The sequence below is a fragment of the Alosa sapidissima genome, chromosome 5, assembly GCF_018492685.1.
Source record: "Alosa sapidissima isolate fAloSap1 chromosome 5, fAloSap1.pri, whole genome shotgun sequence".
Classification (NCBI taxonomy): Eukaryota; Metazoa; Chordata; class Actinopteri; order Clupeiformes; family Clupeidae; genus Alosa; species Alosa sapidissima.
The window spans coordinates 2,621,813-2,644,006 of NC_055961.1; the positions used below are offsets into that span (position 1 = coordinate 2,621,813).

Consider the following 22,194-nt stretch of genomic DNA (forward strand, 5'->3'; position numbering starts at 1 on the left):
CTTGGTCTTCATGACTACTTTCTTTGCACAGCAGAAGTCATCTCTTGCGAGTGTTCACACATTTTCATTGGGTTCACACATTTCTCACACCCTTTTGCAAAACAGTTAACACAGGTGTCATTCAAAAGCCCCAAACTCTATTGGTTTTCCCATGCTAAACAAAAGGAAAACATCTTTTCACAGGTGGTATAGATTCCTTGCATAAGTCTGAATCTCTGATACACCTGTGTGAAACTCCTTTGCACAATTCTTCAATCAGCAATCATTCATTATACATAAGAGATGTCTGTTCTGTGTTGCTATTTGCAAGTATGGATCTAATGCACATTTAGACAAAGTACTGTATTGCCTATTTGGTGGAGAAAACGGTCCAAGGTAGGTAGGTCTTCTGATACCAGAAAAATGAGAAAGTAATGGAACAGACATAACAAAAATGCTCATTTTGAGAACTAGATTTTGCATTTTGTTGTCCAGTGTGTAATGATTGATTAAAGAGTGTTTTTGAATTGGCAACAAGTTGTAGTGTTTGAAGGCAAGATTTGCTTTTGCTACATGTTTTAAGTGTTTTGAGAGAGTAACAGCCTTTTTACAAGCAAAATGTGTCATTTTGTTCAGAGTGCTTTTGTTCAGACACGGGTGTTAACTGTTTTGAGAATGTGATGTCAGAGTTGACACAAGTATCAAAACGATCGAGAAAAACTAACAATACACATGGGAACACATGCGAAAGCATTGAGTTCTGCACCATAGGCTTAAAATACAGCTTTCATAGTTTATACTTAAAATTTCCCCTTGGGGATCAATAAAGTATCTATCTATCTATCTATCTAGACCCTATATGCAAAAACATAATAATGCAATATAGTTGAAATCCTTATCATGGGAAAGATTAACACGATCTACAGTCCAATAGACGAAGCCATAAAACACAGCCACACAGCCCGAGACTTGAGATTTTTGAGACGCATAAGATTATTTGTTTCTCCTGTTTTGTTAGATTGCCAAAGACTCTTTGTTGCTGGTCACCATGCCCACCCTGCAGGACTGTGTCCAGCTGAACTGTGGCGTCCAGATGCCCCTCCTGGGCCTGGGGACGTACAAGCTCCACGGAGACGAGCTGCGCCGGTCAGTGGACGCGGCGCTGGCCGCAGGGTACCGCGCCTTCGACACGGCCGCCGTCTACGGCAACGAGGCAGACCTGGGCCGAGCGCTGAGAGAGCTCCTGCCGCAGCACGGTCTCACGAGGGCCGACGTGTTCGTCACCAGCAAACTGGACCCGGCGGACCACGGCCCCCGTGCGCTCCACGGCTGCCAGCGGAGCGTGGACCGGCTGGACTGCGGCTCCGTTGACCTCTTCCTCCTGCACTGGCCCGGCACCGAGGGCTTGGACGCAGGAGATGCGCAGAACGCCGCCGACCGCGCGCAAAGCTGGACCGTCCTGGAGGACCTCCACCGCAGCGGAACATTCCGGGCGATCGGCGTGTCCAACTACACCACCGCGCACCTCCGCCAGCTCCTGGGCAGCTGCCGCGTGCCGCCCGCCGTGCTGCAGGTGGAGCTCCACCCGGCGCTGTGCCAGCCAGAGCTCCTGAGGGCGTGTGGCGAGGCGGGCGTGCGCGTCCAGGCCTACTCGTCCCTGGGGAAGGGCGCTCTGCTGCAGGAGCCTGAGGTCAAATCAAATCAAATCAAATGTTTATTTGTCAGTCACATACATTATACAGGTAGCCTATAAATGCAGTGAAATGCTTATTCCACTGACTCCCAAGACTGTGCAAAGATAGATAGATAGATAGATAGATAGATAGATAGATAGATAGATAGATACATACATACATACATACATACATACATACATACTTTATTGATCCCCAGGGGAAATTCAAGGATATATGTATAGAAAAGGAAGAAAGTGCAAAGTGTTTAGGCTACTGTACTGTGTGCTGGTGCTCCTGCTACTGTACTGTGTGCTGGTGCTCCTGCTACAATCCTCATTTAGAATCCTGATAGCCTGGGGGTAAAAACTTTTCCGCATTCTCTCTCCGTGTTGGGTCTTTCAGGTGCGGGCGGTGGCGAGCTCGTGCGGACGCACACCTGCCCAGGTGCTGCTCAGGTGGGCGATGCAGCAGGGCGTGGCTGTGTTACCACGGTCGCGGGAGCCTCAGCGGGTGCAGGAGAATGCGCGCGTGTTTGACTTTGAGCTGAGCCTACAGGACATGCAGCGGCTCAGCCGCCTGGACAGCGGCAGGAGGTTCTGCAAGAGAGACCCGTCTTGTGTGGCCTAGAACCTCATGGTACCCCCTCATGTCATAACAGGTACAAATCCAGCCAGGTACCTGCTTTGGAACCTCATGGTACCCCCTCATGTCAGAACAGGTACCTGCTTTGGAATGGATGCGATCATGAGACCAGATCAGCTGTTCTCTCATTTCTAATTGCTTCTGTCCATCATTGTACTGCTGTCAGTCAATAGCATTGGACATGATCTGGGTCATATGGACGTTAGCATTTCTATGGCTCTGGACATGATCTGGTTCATCTAGACTTAAACATTTCCATGGTAACCAAGTACTTCGGAGCTTCCTGTTCAAATTCCTGTTCTGAATAAGTTCCACGTTTACCAGAAAGTTCCAGTTTCTAGGTTGGATTTATAGGTGTGTATAAGTGAAACCTGGTAAGCAAGCACAAAACAACTTCTGCAGTCCATGAAATTCATTTATTTGACCAAATGGTATAAAAGAAATACAAATACAGATCAGTACTTACATAGAAAATAAAAAAAATGAGTAAAAACATAAAAATGAGTAAAAACATTTTGTATGAAATTACAAATGTCTATAAAGAGTGGTAAAAACCAGCATTTTAAATAGTTCAGGTACATTTCAAGTAGAACACCAGCAGTCTGGCTGATCACTGAGAGACTACCTCCAGAAGCCCTTTCCCACCTCAGGTGACTCTAATTTGGCAGTGGACTGTGGGCCAGACCTGGCCCTCATGTGGGCCACATCCCAGCCGGATCAGGGCCAGATCAGCCCACAGGCCTGTGCCGTGCAGGCGGCCTTAGTCAGCAGTGGTCTGGGAGGCACAGTCTGAGTGTGCTGTACTCAGCAGGCGAAGTGTGGCAGGCAAAGTGAAGGGGCTTCAGGTGACATCATCATTACACACTCAGGGGGGTCTACAGGTATCCTGTACAACAACAAAGTGTCCCACCAATATGCACACATGAAATGTTTACAACTTAAAACAAACAAACAAACAGCAATAACATTAATGTATTTTTTGCCATAAATATTTAAATAATGGGAATGCACATAAACAAGTCATTCCAGTTGAGGTGCGCAGTCTTCCGCAAGTGGAGCGCAGGCAATCTGTACGCATTTAAAGCGGCATACACACATGCGCACAGGTAAAGTCCAACTACAGGTAGTTCACAATGGCAAAGGTGAGCAAACATAAATCCTGAGCCAGGTAAGGGCGACTACATCATTATCCTCTGAAGAATCAGTCCTCGTTATCAGTCCTGGTTGTGTCTCGGCTTCTCGTCAGCAGTTATTTGGGTTGTGTCAGGAGATTATCTAACCTTTGATTGTACGCACACATTTTGTGATACATGTCTATATATTATACTAGAAAAGGACATTGAACAAAATAACACTTATGGTAGAAATATTTTACACTATAAATTGTAAATATTGATAAATAATTTTTAAATATCTGTGAAATGTCATCTATTTTTGTAGAGAGAGATTGTCACTTTGGAGATTGTCAGATTAAACTAACAGTTATCGGTTCTGCAAAATACACTTATCCACCAATTATTGCAAGATATTAACGTTTCCCCTTTAGTCTTCAGACTCCCAGCTCCAAGCCTCCCAGGAGGTGTGTGTGTGTGTGTGTGTGTTGTACACAGGTAAGAGAAGGCATCGTGGCCGGAGTCTGGACAGCGTGTGTAGCTGGTTAGAGACGATGAGACGATGTGATGGAGGGATCAGCGGGAGGGTGATGGGAGGGGACGGCCAGCGGGCGCTTCAGTCTCTGCCCTCCTCCTCTCTCGGACTCCAGAGGAACGAGAACCACCCACGCAGGCCCTGCTGGGGGGCGCCGGACATACCTGCCCGCTTCTGCTCCTAGAGAGAGAGAGAGAGAGAGAGAGAGAGACACCAGACAGACAGAAAGAAAGAAAGAATGGAGATCTAATTGTGAGCTGCGGAGAGAGCATTCTCAGATCACAATAACAGAAGTGAAAAAGGAAGTGGTTGCAAGCTAACACCCGTGCTGTTCTTGTGTTTAGAACACTCAGGACATTCTCACGGTTCCATGACCTGTGACTGTTCTAATCTCCTTCCTGTTTATCTCCAGCTGCCTGCTTCACATGCTCATCTGCCCACCACTATTTGTTTCCTTCAACACACCTCCACTGACACATCGTCATGGCCTACAACACACACACATTCACACACACACACACACACATCATCCTGTAAACCCTTACACTGTTCAGAACCCCCTTACACACACATATTAACATACACACCACCATCATTTAAACTCAAAACATTTCAGAACCCCCTTGCACGCACACACACACACACACACTTTTACCTACACACCACCACCATCATAAACTCACTCTGCTTAACCTTCTGCCCACACACACTTTCCCTCAACACGCCTCGACTGACACATCTTCATAGCCTATACCACACACACATTCACATACACACCACCATGTAAACCCTGACACTGTTCAGAACCCCCTTGTACACTCACACACACATTCACCGCCACACCACTATTATTTTAACTCCCACACCTACACACACACTTTCACATGTACACCAGCGTTGTTTCAGCTCATTCTGTTCACAGCATCTTGCCCTGTGGCTATTCTTCCACACACACACATGGGTATTTGTGGGCATTTTTAGGGGTGTTTTTGGGAGGTTACCAGGTAAGCCATGTTTTTGGAGGTGCAAACAAACGCTGCATCGCCATGGAGATCACATAGTAAGGAACCAAAAAGCCGATTGTTTGCATCTCTGAATGGGCGGTGACGTCCGTATGTGACGCGAGTTTGTGTGAAAGAATACACAGTTCTAAACAAGGCACCATTTTTTTTTACCACCTCAAAAATATTGTCAAACTCAGAGGGCTGATGTCAAAACATGACTTAGAAAAACTCATTCATGCATTTATCTCCAGCAGGGTTGATTACTGCAATGGACTGTTCACAGGCCTTCCTAAAAAGACTATTAAACAGCTTCAGGTGATACAAAATGCAGCAGCTAGGACTCTAACAAAAACTAAAAGAACTGACCACATTACTCCAATTCTTAAGTCCTTGCACTGGCTTCCAGTAAGTCACAGAATTGACTTTAAAGCACTATTGCTTGTTTATAAATCAGTAAATGGAGCAGGACCTAAATACTTGTCAGACATGCTTCAGCAGTACACACCTTCTCGTCCTCTCAGGTCCCAGGTGAAAAACCTGCTAGTAAAACCTACAGTTAGAACTAAACATGGTGAAGCAGCTTTTAGCTGCTATGCGGCTCAGCTGTGGAACCAACTTTCGGATGACATTAAAAAGGCCCCAACTGTAGCCAGTTTTAAATCTAGACTTAAGACCAAACTGTTCTCAGACGCTTTCTGCTAACTGTGCCGAGTTACAAATTCTGAATTCTGAAATTATTCTACTTTGTCTTTTATTACTTTTTTTTACTACTTTTGCCTTTGTTTTTGCTTACTAATTATTCTTTATTTTTAAATGATTTTACCTTGTGTTTTATGTTTTCTTTTTATTATGATCTTTACCTTTTAACTATTCTTTGACTATATTGCCCTTCTATGCTTTTATTTGTTATTATCGTTTGGTTTTGTTTATGTAAAGCACATTGAATGACCTCTGTGTATGAAATGTGCTATATAAATAAACTTGACTTGACTTGACTTGACCATTGTGTAAGCTCTCACTGTATTACCTAACCTCTGTTGCCCTCTCCTGACCAGCACGCGCACGCACACACACACACACACACACTGCTCACCCCTCGGTCCAGCACACACACACCCTCACCCCTCGGTCCAGCCAGGTTTCACACACACACTCTACACACACACTGCTCACCCCTCGGTCCAGCACACACACACCCCCTCACCCCTCGGTCCAGCCAGGTGTCACACACACACACACTCTACACACACACTGCTCACCCCTCGGTCCAGCACACACACACACACACACAACCCCTCACCCCTCGGTCCAGCCAGGTGTCGAACTCGTCGCTCATCCGGCGGAGCTGGCGTCCGTAGTGCTTGGCGGCCCAGAGAGCGGCGGGCGCCGACTGGGACCTCCCACGGAACGGCGCACCGTCGCCCATGCCCTCCTCCGAGGACACGCCTCCGTCGGCGGCCTCGGACTCTTCGCAGCGGCTGATGGTGTACACCTGAGACTCGGAGTACAACCGCACGCGACCTCCGACTGCAGCGACAGCAAAGAACACACAGCAGGGTAAGGATTAGAAGTATATATACTCTTTTGATCCCGTGAGGGAAATTTGGTCTCTGCATTTATCCCAATCCGTGAATTAGTGAAACACACTCCGCACACAGTGAGGTGAAGCACACACTAATCCTGGTGCAGTGAGCTGCCTGCAACAACAGCGGCGCTCGGGGAGCAGTGAGGGGTTAGGTGCCTTGCTCAAGGGCACTTCAGCCCTGCCTACTGGTCTGGGTTTGAACCACAACCCTCCGGTTACAAGTCCGAAGCGCTAACCAGTAGGCCACGGCTGCCCCAGAAGACAGCCAGGACACAGGATTTTATGGACAACTTCAAGTGATGAATGATGCCTCACACTTAGGCTGGTGTTTAACCTACTGCGCCTCTGGGGTTATTGGGGCCAAGCAGGGCAACTGCATAGGCACCTAAAGTGTTTCTCTATTGCTTTTATTCTGTATAATTTGCATATATCAATACAGAGCTGTCCACGAGGTTACAGTATCTGAGCTCACCTGATTTTATGGTTTTTGGTTCACTGTCTTGAGGGAAATTCAGATCTGTTTCTTTCTCGGTCTCTGCAGGAAGCGCGCTCTCATCCAGATTTGCCGGGTCGGTGCTGGAACCGGTGTTATTTTCCATGGTGAAACCTTGCAGGGTCAGGTCAGATGATTGAACAGACAAAAAAAACCATGATGCTGATCCTTTGCATAATAACAGGAAGTTTGAAACGGTCACGTTACTATCGCCTTCCAAACTAAATAACATATGTATAGAACATGTAAATGCAAATTTGAACAAGACATTATAAATAAGTAACGTTGTTACGGACATTACATTCAAAAGCCATGCAGCCGCTATTCAATAAAGGCTAGCTTCGTATTGGCTATCGCTAGTTCGCTTCATCCAACATACCTCTTGTGTCCGGATAAAATCCTGGACAATGGACTGAAGGTGTCGAAACCTCAGGTTGTTGAGTCAGCGTTGTTCAACTTCCCTTCTTCTTGTCTACCTTAAATTATCGAGGGTCAAGATCGATATTGATTGCCTCATGGTAATTGACACACCCCGCAATCAACAACAATAGTAGCGACGATAGCTAATTGCTTTAACTCTCATTTTGGATTAAATAAACCCAATAGCCACTCATAATTGCGTCCTGAGTTGGTCCTGGCAAGAAACATCGACTTTAAATGATTGTCTTCGCAATAAAAATCGATTATTAGTGCTTATTCGCACAATCAAATGTCCTGGCACCTCGAGCTACCGCGAATATGAGCTCATGTCAGCCTTGGTATTGTTGTTGTCTAGCGTTGCTCAGTACATCGACAACACCGTTGCACCTTCTTAGCCAATCAGGTGAGAAAGTGGCCGCGCTGGCAGCCAATAAGCGTGTCCGATTGGCCTGTTTTCAGCCGCTCTCTCATCTCAACGTCACTGTTGCGATAGGGTTCTCGAGCCCATGCGGTCTCGTGACTTGTTTACTCTGGCTCAGGCGCGCGCTAAAGCCTATCTATAAAGTGCGCGTGGAGGGCACCATTTTCCCACATAGCGTGAGAACATTTGGGGGTTTAGATACTTAGATTCTACACGCTTCTAAAAAAATAAGATATTTTTTCTCCCAGTGTATAGCCAGCAATGGTGCGTTATTTTTCTGGAAGAGCCATAGAAAATGACAATGCTGTAGGCTAAACGAATGAATGTATTTTAACTACTCTATTATTTGCTTCATTATAGAGAATCAGTCGTAGTCTTCTGACCAATTTAATCCATTGCAGGAATTACTAAATCGTTTTACCCTTGAAGCATTGCAGGTCGACGTTATGTCGAGGAATTGCTTAAATTATAGAGTGCATGTCTTTTAATTTCCCCATAGGTGGCGATCAACACCGACTAACATTCATCGTAGCTTAAGCATAACTGCGTGTTTAAATGTTTTGGGGTGTTAGTCAGAATTGTATGGTGGTATGAAGATGCGTCGATTTTGAATTAATACATGTATGCTCAATTATATTTTGCCTTGATATGACTTAAATTAAATTAATGAATTAAATTAATTGACCAAATTCTTAGCCTACCCAAACACTAATTTTGAAGTCTGTCTACTAGAATGTTCCTCCTAATGAACAGAAATAATTTCTAATTTCATCTTTAGCCTGATAGGCTACTAAGGCTGCAAACATGAGTGTGCAGCGAGCATGAAATAACAAGTAGGAGACATGAGAAAGCAACTGGTTTGGATGAGACCCAGACGTGTCTAGTGGGCTGCTGGCTGGGAAGTGCCTTGATAGATCACAGAGTCTACAGCAGCCATTAACTGGCCAGAAACTACAGAGAAAACAACTGCCCCCTGGAGTGGGCTTTAGATCGCTGGGTAGGAAGAGAGAGATGGAGAGAGAGGTTATTGACAAGGTGTTTTGCAGATGTGGCAACTCTTGTTCCTGAGGACTCTTTTTTTCCCACTTGCACAATGAGAAGGCCTGCTGCTTATTGAACCTCTTAATTGGGGCGTAAATTTAGTCAGCTGTTTTTCTTGCGTTCCAGCACATAAGTCCTGATTCCAAGGGCTCCACCCGCAGCTCTATGGCTCCTTCGTGTCCTGACTGGTGATCGTTTTTATGTTTGTTACGACCCTGAGCGACCGATTGTCCATGATATCTTGCTGACAGGCGTTAGCAGCATGTGGCCAGGCCTTTGATCAGTCGTGAAGTACTGACATGCTCGTTAGCATTCTAAGATTCTAAGAATGACTGACTCTTCTCTAATAACTGTGTTACACGTTATTTTCTATATTTGTGATATGTTGCTGATTGGATCATAAACGGCCACAGTAATGAAGAAAAGTGAAAGTGATTGATAATGACTGACTGACTATTATTGTGTTACATGCTCCAAATGTAAAGCACTTTGAGCTACATTCTGTGTATGAAAGGTGCTATACAAATAAAGCTTATTATTATTATTATTATTATTATTATTATTATTATTATTATCCGGTCCTGTTCTGGCCCAGTGCTGCGCCAGAGCACATCTAGACTCGTGTCCAAAGTCCGTTCGTTGTATTCTGTAGGTAGTTGAGAGCCCCCTGCAGACTGTAGTCAGCATGTTGGATTGACGGCCATAGCAGGCTGTTGTCAGCATGTTGTTGGTTTGATTGACAGGCATAGCTGCGGTCTCTGCTCCGGATGCCTCAGCAGGGGACTGAAGCAGGGTGAGTCATGATTTGGGTTTATCATCCAGGCTCACTCCTGGCTCTGAGTCTGGACTTCATCATTTGTTTCAATACAAACACACAGCACTATGCCTGGTGTCATCCCTATGTTCCCCACTCGGGGTTATGGTTTTAAAAAAGGGTCCTACGTTCCCCGGTCCCATACAAAGCGGGGAACATAGGACCCGGGGAACATAGGACCCAGAGAACATAGGACCCGGGAACATAGGTACTGTACGCTCCCCTATGCCCCCTGTGTCCAGGGTTCAGTACCCCGATCACTGGTCAGTTGTAAGTAATGAAGGTGCTATAGGGTGTACTACTCATATATATATATATATATATATATATATATATATATATATATATATATATATATATATATATATATATATATGGTACTACTAGTAATGAGAAAGCAACTCATTCAATGAAACAAATAGTTTCACATACAGATCTGATCGATCACATCTGCACCATGAACAGTAATGACTTATTGAAGGATCGTTCCTCCAAACAGCATCATGTAAAAAATCACGTCGTAATTTCATGTTGCTGTCAGTACACACGCACACACGCACGCACATGCATGCGCATACACACACACACACCTACCTGCCAGTGCTACTTTGTGGCCTGCAGCCATAAACGCAACCATAAAAAAGCAAATTCAGCACATTCAGACTTCCTGCAGTATCTTTAATGAGACTGCTTAAGCTATCAAATTTCTGTTAAGATATTAAAACGGACTTGATGGTGTGCATGTTTTAAAGATAATAAAAATCTGACCACACACTTATGTCCAGCATACACACCTAAACCCAACACCTCAAGAGAACTCAAGAGCCTAATCAAATCCACAAACAGGAAGCATCAGTTAACACAAAGCCATTTTTAACCTGCTCCAATACCCTACAGGATGGTCCAGCACAGTACCAGTGCAGTGTATCGTCCAGTACAGCAGTGGTTCTTAAACTTTTTCTCTGGCGACCCCACAAAAAACATGGGCCAATTCTCACGACCCCCTTCTCTCTAATCGGCGGAATTTGGTTTCGAAATGTTGCGAGATGGGCATCGTAAGGAAATGCAGAAAATGTCTTCTCTCATAGGTAGGCTGTGTAAACATCAAAGGCATTATGTTAATGGAAGCCTTTGACTAAACAGCTTTAAAAAAATGTCTTTAATCCAGACTGCAAATCATTTTGCGACCCCTCCCCCCCTGGCTTTCCCTGCAGAGCTCCCTCTACAGCCTCAGAGCGTATGATATACGACACTCCTCGCAGGTAGTGTATGATATACGACACTCCTCGCAGGTACATAGTGTATGATATACGACACTCCTCGCAGGTAGTGTATGATATACGACACTCCTCGCAGGTAGTGTATGATTTACGACACTCCTCAATCGGTCAGTCTGTCGTTTTCCTCAATCGGTCAGTCTGTCGTTTTCCTCAATCGGTCAGTTTGTCGTTTTCCTCTTCCCTGTTCCTCCGACAACGGTTTACTCACTTTCTGCTTCTTTTCGCTGGCTGTCATGACAAATGTCTGAGAAACTCCATCGCTACCTTGTTCTAGCCAGTGCCTGGCGTGTATGTGTGCAAATGCAGTAAAGCAATTTGTTACACTCATTACTTCTTGACACTGAGACCGTCGGCCCGCCGGCCCACAGTTGCAAGGGTGGTTTTTCCGCTCACAGGCGCTAGGGGGAAGCAAGACGGCAACCATTCAACCCCAAAAAAGTCATATAACCATTCCAATGACTCCGAAGCTGTTAAGTTAAGGTAAATTAAGCTAAAAAGCCTGCATAGTTCCCCTCGTTCGGACATGACTCCTCTCGCCTGTTTCAGACATTCGCCTCTAGATGGTGCTATAGTTCCATTAAGATTGTTGCTGTTCATCTTCCACCCTTTCGCCCCAAAACAGCATACCCTGAGCCAACCCCTAAAGACGCTCACTTTGATGGACATTACTGGACATTAACCCCTAGCACAGCTGGCACTGTCCCCCACTCTTGCCCAGTTATTGCCAGCATGCTGCGCTCGCGCTGTATCTTGGACCAATCCAGAGCAGAGTGGAGCCTTCCGGACTCCTCAGAAGCACCCAGCAGGACACTTGTATAAACAGGCGTCACTTTTAAGATGGGATGTCCAATGTTATGGACTTGTCATTGTCTAGTATGTGCATAGGGAGTTGAATTTTGGATGGGGGTAGGTGGTGTGGGGTTGAGCACTCACTCAAGTCGTCCCCTTTGTGCTCTGTGCATAACGAGGAGACAGAGCGGTAAGCCCCCATGCGCTCCGCTCCAAATGACTTGGTTGGGCACCAAGCTGCAGTAATCAAGCACCGTGCCAGCTGAGTGTCTCCCAGAGGTTATCAGGCCTCCTCTTTCCTTCTCTTGTCTTCTCTTCTCTTCTGAGCACTGGTGTGTTGAGCTCTCCAGTTAAGCCCTGAGACTCTGGGGCCAATAGTGGGGCGTTATACGCCTTATAAGTGCCATGTGCTCCACTAATGTGTTTGTTTGCTACCCTATGTGTTTATATTCAATAGTGGGGCGTTATACGCCTTATAAGTGCCATGTGCTCCACTAATGTGTTTGTATGCTACCCTATGTGTTTATATTCAATAGTGGGGCGTTATACGCCTTATAAGTGCCATGTGCTCCACTAATGTGTTTGTTTGCTACCCTATGTGTTTATATTCAATAGTGGGGCGTTATACGCCTTATAAGTGCCATGTGCTCCACTAATGTGTTTGTTTGCTACCCTATGTGTTTATGTTGAATGCATGCAAACATTTGAATTAAGGGCCTGTTAAAAGGCGTCATGATGACACATTTAAAATTTAAATCTATTTATTTATCTGTATCCTTTATTTAACCAGGGCAGTCACATTTTGAGACAGAATCTCTTTATCAAGGGAGCCCAGGCCAAGAGAAGCAACAGCTAGGGCATGCACCGAGTAAAGTCCGATGACAAGAGGAATACAAAACCCTATTTAAGGAGACGTTTAGCACTGGGAGACATAAATGGGTTTAAATGGGCTGATATTTATATGGCACTTATATCAGCTCCGATGTCTAACTGGCATTTGCCAACACCACCTTTATGACACATCTATTATTTAAATGAATGCAGCTTAATTTGACAGCACAATGTCATCATGCCATTTAATCTTGGAAGTGTAAAGTAGCCTACTGAAAGTTGTTAAGTCGCATGCATGTTCTATAATTACATACCTAATGCATGTTCTATAATTACATACCTAATGCATGTGTGTAGTTACATACAATACATACATAAATGGCTGACAGAAATGGGTTAACATGTATTATTATACTGATGAATAATAAGCAAGTAGAGGATGCTGATTTGCTGTAGCTGGTTCTTTTGTACCACCACCCTACCATGGCCATGTTTTTGAGCCATCATAAATTTATATATGAGGACGATCCCCTCGTGTGTGTGTGTGTGTGGCGGGGGGGGGAGGGTATATCAGCATCATGTGTATCTATGTTTGTGTATAGAATATGGGCCTCATGTGTGTGGGCGTGTGTGTGTGTGTGTGTGTGTGTGTGTTATAACAGCATCATGTGTACAGTATCTATGTGTGTGTATAGAATATGGGCCTCGTGTGTGGGCGTGTGTGTGTGTGTGTGTGTGTGTGTGTGTTATAACTGCATCATGTGTATCTATGTGTGTGTATAGAATATGGTCCTCGTGTGTGGGCGTGTGTGTGTGTGTGTGTGTTATAACAGCATCATGTGTATCTATGTGTGTGTATAGAATATGGTCCTCGTGTGTGTGTGTGTGTGTGTTATAACAGCATCATGTGTATCTATGTGTGTGTATAGAATATGGGCCTCGTGTGTGGGCGTGTGTGTGTGTTATAACAGCATCATGTGTATCTATGTGTGTGTATAGAATATGGGCCTCGTGTGTGAGCGTGTGTGTGTGTGTGTGTGTGTGTGTTATAACAGCATCATGTGTATCTATGTGTGTGTATAGAATATGGTCCTCGTGTGTGTGTGTGTGTGTGTGTGTGTGTGTTATAACAGCATCATGTGTATCTATGTGTGTGTATAGAATATGGGCCTCGTGTGTGGGCGTGTGTGTTATAACAGCATCATGTGTATCTATGTGTGTGTATAGAATATGGTCCTCGTGTGTGGGCGTGTGTGTGTGTGTGTGTGTGTGTTATAACAGCATCATGTGTATCTATGTGTGTGTATAGAATATGGTCCTCGTGTGTGTGTGTGTGTGTGTGTGTGTGTGTGTGTGTGTTATAACAGCATCATGTGTATCTATGTGTGTGTATAGAATATGGGCCTCGTGTGTGTGTGTGTGTGTGTGTGTGTGTGTGTGTGTGTGTGTTGTAACAGCATCATGTGTATCTATGTGTGTGTATAGAATATGGGCCTCGTGTGTGGGTGTGTGTGTTATAACAGCATCATGTGTATCTATGTGTGTGTATAGAATATGGGCCTTGTGTGTGTGTGTGTGTGTGTGTGTGTGTGTGTGTGTTATAACAGCATCATGTGTATCTATGTGTGTGTATAGAATATGGGCCTCGTGTGTGTGTGTGTGTGTGTGTGTGTGTGTGTGTGTGTGTGTGTGTGTGTGTGTGTGTGTGTGTGTGTTATAACAGCATCATGTGTATCAATGTGTGTGTATAGAACATGGGCCTCGTGTGTGTGTGTGTGTGTGTGTGTGTGTGTGTGTGTTATAACAGCATCATGTGTATCTATGTGTGTGTATAGAATATGGGCCGTGTGTGTGTGTTATAACAGCATCATGTGTATCTATGTGTGTGTATAGAATATGGGCCTCGTGTGTGTGTGCGTGTGTGTTATAACAGCATCATGTGTATCTATGTGTGTGTATAGAATATGGGCCTCCTGTGTGTGGGCGTGTGTGTGTGTGTGTGTGTGTGTGTGTGTCTGTGTTATAACAGTATCATGTGTATCTATGTGTGTGTATAGAATATGGGCCTCATGTGTGTGGGCGTGTGTGTGTGTGTGTGTGTGTGTGTTATATCAGCATCATGTGTATCTATGTGTGTGTATAGAATATGGGCCTCCTGTGTGTGGGTGTGTGTGTGTGTGTGTCTGTGTTATAACAGTATCATGTGTATCTCTATGTGTGTGTATAGAATATGGGCCTCCTGTGTGTGTGTGTGTGTGTGTGTGTGTGTGTGTGTGTGTGTGTTATATCAGCATCATGTGTATCTATGTGTGTGTATAGAATATGGGCCTTGTGTGTGTGTGTGTGTGTGTGTGGGCATGTGGAGGAGGATAAGAGTGTGATAAAGACTGGACTTGCTGATATGTGTTCATGCGCTTTTCAGATGCGTCGGCCAGCCACTGCTAGCAAGCCACCGCCATCATTTGTTCACTAAAACAACCATTAAAAAAAATTCTGTCTAGTTTAGAAGGTATTTATCCTGAGAGAATAAATGTGATGAGCATAATCTAAGACAAAAATAAATATATGAACACAATCAATATGACACACTGCGTCAAGACTATCAGAATATGACACATTGAGTAAAGACTATTCCAAAGCCTCATTAGTAGCATATCTGGGATTCTGGGTTGCACTTCTCACTTGATTATTTCCTATATAAGATTAAACATTTCCAAAAATAAACATTATCAGACATTTATGGACTTCACATGCAGTAGAAACAGAGAGAAGTAGCCTAATCATGTTTATGTTCTCAAATTTAAATCAGCTGGTGCAAATGCTGTGCTGGAAGACCAGGTGAGAAATTCCTTGTTTTCGAACCAAACACCCGCCAATTTAGCGGATCACAAAGACCCTGTATGGATCATTAGGACTGATCTAAATTCAGCTCTGTTCTCCTGTATAGCCCAGCGCCATGGGAGAGTGGATCTTAACTCACCGCGCGTTATGATGGTTTTAACATGCTCCATTAAGCCGAAATTGACGCGGTTGCTGGTGAAAGCAAAATTTACAGTGCCCACTAGAAATGTTTTTGTTGCTAATGATAAACGCTTTCGTTTTTTTACCCTCTGTATCTACGTGTGAGAGTGGAGAGCTACGCGTGCAGAGTGCAAATTCATGGTACCTAATTGGAGATTGCATCAATTGTGTATGACTTAACCAACTCGAAACTATTTCCAAGTGTGTGGGGCTTTGCTTCGATTCTTTTGTTATGAGGACAGTTATTGCAGTTCGATCCAAACATGAGGGGTCTCGCGCTACGCATGGCTTATTGTCGGCCAGGTGCTGCGCGTGTCTTCGGCTGGCTCCCACCCCTCGCGCTGCTGCAGTCAACACTGCTGAAAATGAAAACGGCCGTTTTTCTCGCGCTTTGCCTCTGCTCTCCACCAGAGCCAATCCGCCGGCAGACGGAGTGAGAGAGTAGAGCGAAAATGAGAAAGAGGGGGCCTCCATTTACATAGCTTCATTCTCCCACCTACTTTTCCCATCTTCCCTCGTCCTCATGGCTTCGCTGTGCTCATGTTGATGCCAGAGCATCGTTAGCGTCTTTCACTCACTCTCGCAGTGCACACGCGCCTCCGGATCAGCTCTCCCGCTGTCTCCTCTCCTTCACAGAATGCACTTGCTTAAAGATATCAACATTCTTCCAGTTCGCGGCGTAACGTGGAAATCTTATTTTTTCCGCTGCTACCATATTTGAAATTCGAAATTGATTTTTATGCTGGCCGTTTGCTCGCCTAACAACACATCGGGGAATTGTGTGGGTTACAGTATGGGCTGTGAATGATCATTCACAAGGTATGGAACATTCTTAATCATCCAATAACGACTGCCAGTTGTATCGTTATAGCCAACAAGTAGGCCTATATTTCTGGTGCTTTTCTTTCCAAATCTCGTAGCTAAGAAACCCGTTTTTCTAATATTTTCCCACTTAGTCGGATCCCGATGTTTTTAAGAATTATGACACAGGCATTTGGCGCTGGTTCATAGGGAGAGTTGTGAAATTAGGTGGCTACATGTTCAAACGGTGTTGAAAAATAATAACGGAGTGTTAACGGCTATCTTTTGAAGAGGAGCGACGTCCCAAGATCCTGCGCATCAACAGCAGCTTGCTCCATTGAGTAGGAATCGGTGCAGAAGTGTCACACCGAGGAAAGCTCTGAGCCAAATCACACTACGGAGGAGGAATTCAAGAGCGACTGGAGAGTTATTATTTTGCTGTAAGTATTGACTACTTGAGTGACTTGTTTTAATTTAAATTGATCACTTTGTTTCCAGAATAGGCTACATTACCTGAAATTGTCAAGACTTGTATGCCGATTACATAATGGTGAGGGTTTGAGCCCATGTACTTGTTGTGAGACACATGCATCTGGTGATGAAACAAACTTCTGAATTGACGGATGGCGCACAGGCAGAGCGTAGCTCACTTCCGTGCCCAGCCATGTTGGGAGTTCACCTTTGCGGGCTCGGCTGATCTCTGAGTAAGCCAGATTGCACCCACCTGTGTGGGCTTGAAGGTAACCAAGGAGAGATAGAGGTAGAACAGCAGCTTTATTGCCTCCCACTCACTCAGATACTCACTCACTCACTCAGATATAGGCTACTCACTCACTCAGATACTCACTCACTCACTCAGATATAGGCTACTCACTCACTCAGATACTCACTCACTCACTTGCTCACTCACTCACTCACTTGCCCACTCACTCACTCACTTGCTCACTCACTCACTCACTCAGATAGGCTACTCACTCACTCAGATACTCACTCACTCACTTGCTCACTCACTCACTCACTTGCCCACTCACTCACTTGCCCACTCACTCACTCAGATACTCACTCACTCACTTGCCCACTCACTCACTCACTTGCCCACTCACTCACTCACTTGCTCACTCACTCACTTGCCCACTCACTCACTCAGATACTCACTCACTCACTTGCCCACTCACTCACTCAGATACTCACTCACTCACTTGCCCACTCACTCACTCACTTGCCCACTCACTCACTCACTTGCTCACTCACTCACTTGCCCACTCAGATACTCACTCACTCACTCACCCACTCACTCAGATACTCACTCACTCAGAAACTCACTCACTCACTCACTCAGATACTCACTCACTCACTCACTCAGATACTCACTCACTCACTCACTCAGATACTCACTCACTCACTCACTCGCTCACTCACTCAGATACTCACTCAGATACTCACTTACTCACTCGCTCACTCACTCACTCACTCAGATACTCACTCACTCAGATAGGCTACTCACTCACTCGCTCACTCACTCGTTCGTTCACTCAGCCCAGCATTGCAGCCTAATCCCTTGCCCTGGTGCTGTGCTTTCCCTCCTCTCGTGTGTGAGGCAGGAGCGGGAGCAAGCGCGGGACCCAGCGACGGCACCACCGCCCGTGGAGAGCAGCACCACCATGACCTGCTGAGAACTCCACACACACCGCATCACACACTACACCACGTCACGCCACTCCAGCAGCAGGAAGCTCTAAGCAGGTATTGTGGAGGTGTGCGTGTGTGTGTGTGTGTGTGTGTGTGTGAGAGACAGAGTAAGAGAAGGGCTTCTGGTTGTTTATGTCTGTCTGTGTGTGTGTGTGTGTGTGTGTGAGACAGTGAGAAGTGCTCTGTGTCTTTGGTTGTTTATGTGTGTGTGTGTGAGAGAAGAGAAACTCTGTGTTTGTACGTGGATACAAAAGGCTACATGATGCTGTGTGTTATTCTGTTCTGGGTACTATGGCATGTAGGTAGTTAGAGAGCGCACTCAACACAAGTCAACACTACTCAACACAACACAACACAATACTCAACACAAGTCAACACTACACTCAACACAAGTCAACACTACTCAACACAACAAAACACAATACTCAACACAAGTCAACACTACTCAACACAACACAATACTCAACACAAGTCAACACTACACAACATAATACGCAACACAAGTCAACACTACACAACACAATACTCAACACAAACTGCTATAACCCACATCTGCTACTCAACACAAGCTGCTATAACCCACATCTGCTACTCAACACAAGCTGCTACTCAACACAAGCTGCTATAACCCACATCTGCTACTCAACACAAGCTGCTACTCAACACAAGCTGCTATAACCCATATCTGCTATAACCCACATCTGCTACTCAACACAAGCTGCTATAACCCACACCTGCTACTCAACACAAGCTGCCATAACCCACATCTGCTACTCAACACAAGCTGCTACTCAACACAAGTTGCTATAATCTGCTACTCAACACAAGCTGCTATAATCTGCTACTCAACACAAGCTGCTATAACCTGCTACTCAACACAAGCTGCTACTCAACACATGCTGCTATAATCTGCTACTCAACACAAGCTGCTATAACCTGCTACTCAACACAAGCTGCTATAATCTGCTACTCAACACAAGCTGCTATAACCTGCTACTCAACACAAGCTGCTATAACCTGCTACTCAACACAAGCTGCTCTGCTGATCAACACAAGCTGCTATAACCTGCTACTCAACACAAACTGCTATAACCTGCTACTCAACACGAGCTGCTACTCAACACAAGCTGCTATAACCTGCTACTCAACACAAGCTGCTATAATCTGCTACTCAACACAAGCTGCTATAACCTGCTACTCAACACAAGCTGCTACTCAACACTAGCTGCTATAACCTGCTACTCAACACAAGCTGCTATAACCCACACCTGCTACTCAACACAAACTGCTATAACCTGCTACTCAACACAAGCTGCTATAATCTGCTACTCAACACTAGCTGCTATAACCTGCTACTCAACACAAGCTGCTACTCAACACAAGCTGCTATAACCCACATCTGCTACTCAACACAAGCTGCTATAACCTGCTACTCAACACAAGCTGCTACTCAACACAAGCTGCTATAATCAGCTACTCAACACAAGCTGCTATAACTTGCTACTCAACACAAGCTGCTATAATCAGCTACTCAACACAAGCTGCTATAACCTGCTACTCAACACAAGCTGCTACTCAACACAAGCTGCTATAACCTGCTACTCAACACAAGCTGCTATAATCTGCTACTCAACACAAGCTGCTATAATCTGCTACTCAACACAAGCTGCTATAACCTGCTACTCAACACAAGCTGCTACTCAACACAAGCTGCTATAACCTGCTACTCAACACAAGCTGCTATAATCTGCTACTCAACACAAGCTGCTATAACCTGCTACTCAACACAAGCTGCTACTCAACACAAGCTGCTATAACCTGCTACTCAACACAAGCGGCTCTGCTGATCAACACAAGCTGCTATAACCTGCTACTCAACACAAGCTGCTATAATCTGCCATAACCCACATCTCATCTCCTCTAGTGTGCAGCTGATTGCGTAAGAGCAGCTCGGTGTGAGTGGTGAGGAGGTACATGTTCTGTGTGTGTGTGTGTGTGTGTGTGTGTGTGTGTGAGGGGTTGAGCTTGAAGCTTGTGCGGCCAGAGGCGCCTAACTCGCTTGCGTTCTCATGGTAACCAGCCTCTCGCTGAGCTTCAGAGGAGCAGCATTCCCGTGTCAGAGCGGAGTAGAACCGAGTAGAACCGCGGCTCCGCAAAGCGCCAAGCACAACCCGCGGCTCCACAAAGCGCTGATTCAGCTTATTCACACACCTGCGCTGGGTTTACCTTTATTTAACACCTTAAGCTGCATGTGCTGCCCATCTGCTGTACCTGTCCTGGGCATGGTCACTGTGTGGCACAGAATGCCAAGCACATTAGCAGGGTACTGCAAATGCATTGTGGATGATTGATGAAGATGTGCATGGATGCTGAGAATTGCCACACTTAAATGGTTAAATGGTTTCTATTAAACTTTAATTTTGCTTAATTTAACTTGAGAAGTAATCTACCTCCACCACTGCATAAAGATGTCCTCTAAATCAATAAATGTAAATGCCTGAGAATCGGCAGTGGTGGTGGTGTTGTATTTGAAACAGCTTCAGCATCAGTGAATGAACACTCAGACACTCGGTGGAGGAGCCAGAGGAGCCCTGAGGGCCGTGTGCAAATCTCCCACAATGCCCTGGGTGGAACACAATGGAAGTACATCTTATGCCAAAATGATTTTATGTTTTTTTTTTTAATAGAACACCAAATGAGGATTAAGTTTTTTGTTCAGAGAATAAATTTGAATTTTAACTTTGAAAGATAATAAACATTCATTGGTCCCATCAATGTGTTACAGATGGTAATGTCAACGCAGGCGTCCTTTGGTTCACAGTAAGTGTTAATGGAAGTCTTGCATTGGATTCTGTACTTTCTTCGCACAAACACTTTGTTGCTTGCAAGGAAGATTCATTAGTGCCAGTTTGAATTATGTTGGAAGATATAAACGTCTTCAAACAGAAAATCTAGGAATTTGCATATGCATATTTTCTTGTGTTCAGTCCGTGTGTATGTGTGGGCGTGTGAGATGTCACTGTCTCCACGCAGAATTGCAATGAAAATATGCTTGTTGTGTGTGTGTGCGTGTGTGTATGCGTGCATGTGTGCGTCTGTGTCTGTGTATCAGCATCAGCTTGCCTTCCTGATTGGATTATGTGAGGCAAAATAAGATTGAATTGTGAGGATTCGTGTCGTAAACAAATGAAGATATTCTATTTTTATAATCCCTCCATGTCCCCACCTCCACTGCCCAGCACACCCAGCACTGTTTTATATTTAGACCTCTCTCTCTCTCTCTCTCTCTCTCTCTCTATCTATCTATCTATCTATCTATCTTTCTATCTTAACACCACTCGTCTGGACAGGCACCACAGGTTTGGCCGCATCTCAGGTTTTAAGCTGAAGCGGCTCTGGGGTTCCAGTGAGTGGTGTTGCTTCGTGGATCATGTTTGGACTGTGAAAGAGTGAGTGGTGTTGCTTCGTGGATCATGTTTGGACTGTGAAAGAGTGAGTGGTGTTGTGTGGATCATGTTTGGACTGTGAAAGAGTGAGTGGTGTTGTGTGGACCATGTTTGGACTGTGAAAGAGTTTCTGATCAGGTTGTGAAAGCATATGAGTATGAGTGGGTGTGCGTGTGCTCCCCTCCTTTTATGAAACAGCCCTTTCCTCTCCTCCCCACTAGGGGACTCACTCCTTCACACTCAGTCCTTCACACTCACTCCTCACACTTACTCCTTCACACTCAGTCCTTCACACTCACTCTATCACGCTCACTCCTTCACACTCACCCCTTCATACTCCCCTTGGTTGCAGTTATTTGTTCAGTCTGTTGCGTCTTGCCCTTTAATTAGTTAGTTAGTTAGTTCATTCATTAATCCATCCATTAATTCACCCACCCTCCTTCACCCTCATCTAATGCCTCTCTCTCATATTCTCACAGTAGTCCAGTCTCTAAGTCTCAAATCACTCACAGTAGTCCAGTCTCTAAGTCTCTAATCACTCACAGTAGTCCAGATCACTCACAGTAGTCCGGTCTCTAATCACTCACAGTAGTCCAGTCTCTAATCACTCACTTC

General features: G+C 45.0%; 3 protein-coding genes across 6 annotated transcripts in view; 2 read left to right on the forward strand and 1 right to left on the reverse strand.

Moving 5' to 3' along the window:
• The window catches only part of zgc:110782 (uncharacterized protein LOC541358 homolog), a 4,241-nt gene extending 1,445 nt beyond the window's left edge, over positions 1–2,796 (forward strand). The window contains exons 2-3 of the mRNA XM_042092663.1: positions 998–1,669; positions 2,058–2,796. Of these exons, the coding sequence (XP_041948597.1) occupies positions 1,028–1,669; positions 2,058–2,282 (867 nt within the window). The 5' untranslated portion in view covers positions 998–1,027 and the 3' untranslated portion in view covers positions 2,283–2,796. The remainder of the gene's footprint in view (positions 1–997; positions 1,670–2,057) is intronic.
• On the reverse strand, positions 2,695–7,809 carry bada (BCL2 associated agonist of cell death a). Of its 2 annotated transcripts, none has more exons than XM_042092667.1 (4): positions 7,406–7,809; positions 7,006–7,140; positions 6,208–6,475; positions 2,695–4,124 (listed from the first exon to the last, which is right to left on the reverse strand). In XM_042092667.1, exons 2-4 carry the CDS (start codon positions 7,130–7,132, stop codon positions 3,986–3,988), a joined length of 534 nt encoding a protein of 177 aa, XP_041948601.1. In that variant the 5' UTR covers positions 7,133–7,140; positions 7,406–7,809; the 3' UTR covers positions 2,695–3,985. The 2 variants fall into 2 exon arrangements, with proteins under 2 accessions (XP_041948601.1, XP_041948602.1); XM_042092668.1 differs by having other exon boundaries at positions 6,249–6,475; positions 7,406–7,807.
• Positions 7,810–16,100: 8,291 nt separating this feature from the next.
• The window catches only part of slc8a4a (solute carrier family 8 member 4a), a 130,520-nt gene continuing 124,426 nt past the window's right edge, over positions 16,101–22,194 (forward strand). The window contains exons 1-3 of one of the 3 annotated variants that reach the window (XM_042092592.1): positions 16,101–16,462; positions 16,736–16,884; positions 18,046–18,187. The gene's annotated coding sequence lies outside the window, so the exon portion shown is untranslated. Of the gene's footprint in view, positions 16,885–18,045; positions 18,188–22,194 lie in introns of all 3 variants that reach the window. The other 2 variants (XM_042092591.1, XM_042092593.1) reach the window with 2 other exon arrangements.

Coding starts and splice junctions, on each gene's coding strand:
- bada (XM_042092667.1), bottom strand. CDS start 7,132: ATGGAAAATAACACCGGTTCCAGCACCGACCCGGCAAATCTGGATGAG. Junction 6,476..7,005: donor ACCAAAAACCATAAAATCAG/GTGAGCTCAGAT, acceptor CTGTCGCTGCAG/TCGGAGGTCGCGTGCGGTTG. Junction 4,125..6,207: donor TGTGTGTGCTGGACCGAGGG/GTGAGCAGTGTG, acceptor CTCTCTCTCTAG/GAGCAGAAGCGGGCAGGTAT.